The 5,055-nt window shown below is 39.0% G+C and overlaps 1 protein-coding gene across 1 annotated transcript; it reads left to right on the forward strand.

Moving 5' to 3' along the window:
* Positions 1–3,691: 3,691 nt before the first annotated feature.
* On the forward strand, positions 3,692–4,618 carry LOC122423077 (olfactory receptor 4P4-like). The gene has a single exon (XM_043439840.1). The coding sequence runs from the start codon at positions 3,692–3,694 to the stop codon at positions 4,616–4,618; it is 927 nt and encodes a 308-aa protein (XP_043295775.1).
* The last annotated feature ends 437 nt before the right edge of the window (positions 4,619–5,055 follow it).

Consider the following 5,055-nt stretch of genomic DNA (forward strand, 5'->3'; position numbering starts at 1 on the left):
CCCAGGAGTGGGCTTGTTGGTTCATACTGTAGTTCTATGGTTAGTTTCTTTAAGGAATATTCATACTGTTCTCTACAGTGGCTGTATCAAGTTACATCCTCTCTAACCGTGAAAGAAGGTATCCTTTTCTCCATACTCCCTCCAGCATTTATTGTTTATAAACTCTTTGATAATGGCCATTCTGACCATTGTAAGGTGAAACTTCATTGTAGTTTTTATTTTCATTTTTCTAATAATTAGTGATACTGAACATCTTTTCATGTGCCTCTTGGCCATCTGTATGTTTACTTTAGAGAGATGTCTCTTTAGTTTTTCTGCCCATTTTTTGATAGTTGTTTGCATTTTGATATTGAGCTCCATGAGCTGTTTGTATATTTTGGAGATTAATCCTTTGTCTGTTGCTCCATTTGCAAATGTTTTATGAATGTTATCTTCCCATCTTGCTTATGGTTTCCTTTGCTGTACAAATGTTTTTGAGTACAATTAGGACCTATTTGCTTTTTCTTTTTTTCCATTAAGCTAGGAAGTGGGTCAAAAATCTTGCTTATGTCAAACAGCATTTCCCCCTATGTGTTCTTCTAACAATTGTATAGTGTCCAGTTTACATATAGGTGTTTAATCCATTTTGATTGTATTTTTGTGTATGATATAGTAGGTCAGCTTTCCCAAGACCTGAAGAGACTGTCTTTTCTCATTGTATATTTATGACTTATTTGTCAATAGGTATGTGGGCTTATTTCTGAGTTCTATCTTGTATCATTTGTCTATATTTTTATTTTTGTGACAGTAAAATTCAGTCTTGATTACTCTAGCTTTGCATATTGTTTGAAGTTGCAGAGTATGATACCTCAGCTCTGTATTTCTTTCACAAGATCATTCTGGTTATTTGGGGTCGTTTTTGTTTCCATCAGTCAGTTCAGTTCAGTCGTTCAATCGTGTCTGACTCTTTGAGACTCCATGGACTGTGTTTCCATACAAATTGTAAAAATTTTCTGTTCCAGTTCTATGAAGAATGTTACTGGTAATTTGATAGGGATTGCATTGAATCTATAGATTGCTTTGCATAGTATATTCATTTTCACAATATTTAGTCTTCCAATCCAAGAGCATATTATATTTCTCCATTTGTTTGTATCATCTTCAGTTTCTTTCATGTCAGTGTTTTATAGTTTTCTAAGTATAGGTCTTTTGTTTCATTAGGTAGGTTTATTCCTAAGTATTTTATTCTTATGTGGCAAAGGTAAATGGGGTTGTCTCCTTAATTTTTCTTTCTGCTCTTTCATTGTTAGTGTATAGGAATGCAGGGGATTTCTGTGCATTAGTTTTATATCTTTCATCTTTACCAACTTTGTTTAGCTCTAGTACTTTTCTGGTGACATCTTTAGGATTTTCTATGTGTAATATTATGTCATCTGCAAACAGATAGTTTTACTTCTTCTTCTCCAATGTATATTCTTTTCTTTATCTTACCAGAATGCCATGTCCAGGACTTCACAAACTATGTTGAATAATAGTGGTGAGAGTGGACATCTTTGTCTTGTTCATGATTTTAAGGGAATGTTTCCACCACTGAGAATGGTGTTTGTTCTATATTTGTCATAGATGGCCTTTATTACCTTGAGGTAGGTTCCTTCTATGCCCACTTTCTGAAGAGTTTTTATCATAAGTAGGTGTTAACTTTTGCCAAAATTTTTTTCTACTTCTATTGAGATTATTCAGTCAGTTCAGTCACTCAGTTGTGTCCAACTCTTTGTGACCCCATGGACCTCAGCACACCAGACTTCCCTGTCCATCACCAACTCCTGGAGCTTACTCAAACTCATGTCCACTGAGTTGGTGATGCCATCCAACCATCTCATCCTTTGTTATCCGCTTCTCCTCTTGCCTTCAATTTTTCCCAGGATAAGGGTCTTTTCTAATGAGTCAGTCTTTCACCTCAAGTGGCCAAAGTATTGGAGCTTCAACTTCAGCATCAGTTCTTCCAATGAATATTCAGGACTGATTTCCTTTAGGATGGAATGGTTGGATCTCCTTGCAGTCCAAGGGAGTCTCAAGACTCTTCTCCAACACCACAGTGCAAAAACATCAATTCTTCAGCACTCAGCTTTCTTTATGGTCCAACTCTCACATCCATACATGACTACTAGAAAAACCATAGCTTTGACTAGATGGACCTTTGTCAGCAGGGTAATGTCTCTGTTTCAAATATGTTAAGTTTTTATTCTTTAATTTGTTAATATGGGGTATCACCTGGCTAGAGAAGTTCCTTTAGCATTTGTTGTAAAGCTAGTTTGGTGCTGCAGAATTCTCTTAGCTTTTGCTTGTCAGTAAAGATTTTTATTTCTCTGTCAAATCTAAGAACCTTGCTGGGCAAAGTAATGTTGGTTGTAGAATTTTCTCTTCCATCACTTTAAAAAGATCCTATCACTCCCTTCTGGCCTGCAGAGTTTCTGCTGAAAAATCAGCTGATAGCCTTATGGGGGTTTTTTGTACACTGTTTTTTGCTTTTCCCTTTCAGTTTTAATATTTTTTCTTTGCATTTGCTTTTTATTATTTTGATTAACAGTGTTTTGGTGTGTTTCTCCTACAGTTTATCCTGTGTGGGAGGACCTGTCAGAGCTTCCTAGACTTGAGTGGTCATTTCCTTTCCTACATTAAGGAAGTTTTCAAGTATAATCTTTTCAAATATCTTCTCAGGCTCTTTCTTTGTTCCTTCTTCCTGAGACCCCTAAAATTTGAATGTTAGTGTGTGTGGTGTTCTCTCAGAGTTCTCTGAGATTGTCTTCATTTTTTTTTTTTTCATTTTGTGTTTGTTCTGCTCCTCAGTAGTCATTTCCACCATTCTATCTTCCAGCTCAATTACTCATTTTTTAAGCCTCAGTTATTTTGCTATTGATTCCTTCTAATGTACTTTTCATCTCAGTTATTGTGCCATTAATCTCCACATGTTTTCCTTAGTCCTTCTATGTTTTTATTGAACATTTCTTGTATTTTCTCAATCTTTGTTTGCACTCTATTTTGTGTGTGTGTGTGTGATTTTGGATCATCTTTACTGTCATTACTCTAAAATCTTTTCTCATGTAGTTTAAAAAATATAAGAATATATTTTTTCTTCATATATTTGGTTTTGTAGGTTTTTACCTTGTTCCTTTGTCTGTAACATTTTTTTTCTTGCCTCTTTTTTTTTTTTTGAATGGGACGGTGTTCCTGTTTTACTGATTATTTGGCCCAAGGTTTCCAGCACTGGGGTTTGCAGAGAGTTGGGTAGAGCCAGGTCTTTGTGTTGAAATGTGGACCTCTGGGAGACCTCACTCGAGTTAATATCCTCCAGCCACTCAGAGGTTCTTCTCATCTGCTTGGGCGTTGACATCCCCACCACTGTAGCTAGGTGCCCTAAGGTGGGGCTATGTAGACTCTGCATTCTCCTTGGCTCCACCTCAATAAATAGATTATTTTTTGCTATTATTGTCACTGTATGTCTTCTCTAATAAATTTTATGTGCAGGTGAGATGTGTGTATTTTGTATACTGCTGTACCCTTAGCAGCAGTTATAATGTTTGCATCATTTGGAAACATCAATATATATTTATCGACTAGATGAATGACTTTTGAAATGCATAAATAATTTGAAAAAGTTGCATGTTTCAGGAATACTAACTTGCCCCTCTAAACGATCAAATCCACAGAAGCAATGGGACATGAAAATGTCACAGAATTTATCCTCCTGGGGCTTTTTACTGATGAGAATGCAAAACGTGCCTGCTTCGTGCTGTTTTTACTTTGCTATATTGCGATTCTCTCAGGGAATCTGCTCATCCTTCTCACCATCAGGGGCAGCCGCCTCAGCGAACAGCCCATGTACTTTTTCCTCAGCTATTTGTCGTTGATGGATGTCTGCTTCACCTCCACGGTGGCACCCAAATTGATCACTGACTTGCTGGCCCAGCAGAAGACCATCTCCTACAACAGCTGCATGGCCCAGATGTTTTATGCCCACTTCTTTGGAGCCACTGAGATCTTCATATTGGTGGCCATGGCCTATGACCGCTATGCCGCCATCTGCAGACCTCTTCACTACATGGTCATCATGAGCCGACAGGTGTGCTCTGTCCTTGTGTTGGCTTCTGCTATGGGAGCCTTTAGCCATTCAGTCACACAAGTATTAATCATTATTGGACTTCCTTTCTGTGGCCCCAATCAAATAGACCACTATTTCTGTGATGTATTCCCTTTGCTGAAGCTGGCCTGCACGGACACTAGACTATGGGTGATTGCAATCATTACTACCACAGGAGTGTTGTCCATTTTGACCTTTGTTGCCTTGGTGATTTCTTACATCATCATCCTGGCCACCCTGAGGACTTGCTCATCCGAGGGCCGCCGCAAAGCCTTCTCCACCTGTGGTTCACACATCACTGTGGTCTTCATGTTCTTCTTGCCCCTCATCTTCACCTATGTCCCCATGGCTGATTCTGTCAGGAACGACAAGGTCTTTGCCCTGTTTTACACCATGATTGCCCCCATGTTCAACCCTCTCATCTACACCCTGAGAAACACAGACATGAAGAATGCCATGAGGAAAGTGTGGGGCCGAGATAAACACTCTGTGGGAAAATGAACATCTGGCTATCCTGCTCTTTGCCAGATCTATTTTATCCACACAATGGTTAATGTTGACAAGTACAACAGAGACAGAAGGAGCGTGTGCTGTCATTCAAAGCTGCAACCCTGAAGAGTGAAGCCCCCTCAGCCACTCCCCCTCTGTCACTTGACTGAGACTGCCCACAAGGGGAGTGGATCAGACGCCCTTCAGGTCCTTTCCAGCTCTGACATTTGGGAACATTCTGTCCTGTGTATTCCCTGACTTGACGAGTGCATTTCAGCACTTTTCTCAGGGAAAGTTGTGAAGACTGCATGGTTGGCTTTTCTGACCTCTTTCAGGAAACAGATAATCTTGAGTGAGACATCTCTCAGAGAGCTTTCTTAAAACACTTCCATTGTTTTGTTGTTATTGTTGAGGTTTCCACTGCAATAATTTCAAAAGAGCAATGCCAA

This window comes from Cervus canadensis, chromosome 21 (assembly GCF_019320065.1).
Source record: "Cervus canadensis isolate Bull #8, Minnesota chromosome 21, ASM1932006v1, whole genome shotgun sequence".
In the NCBI taxonomy this organism is placed as follows: Eukaryota; Metazoa; Chordata; class Mammalia; order Artiodactyla; family Cervidae; genus Cervus; species Cervus canadensis.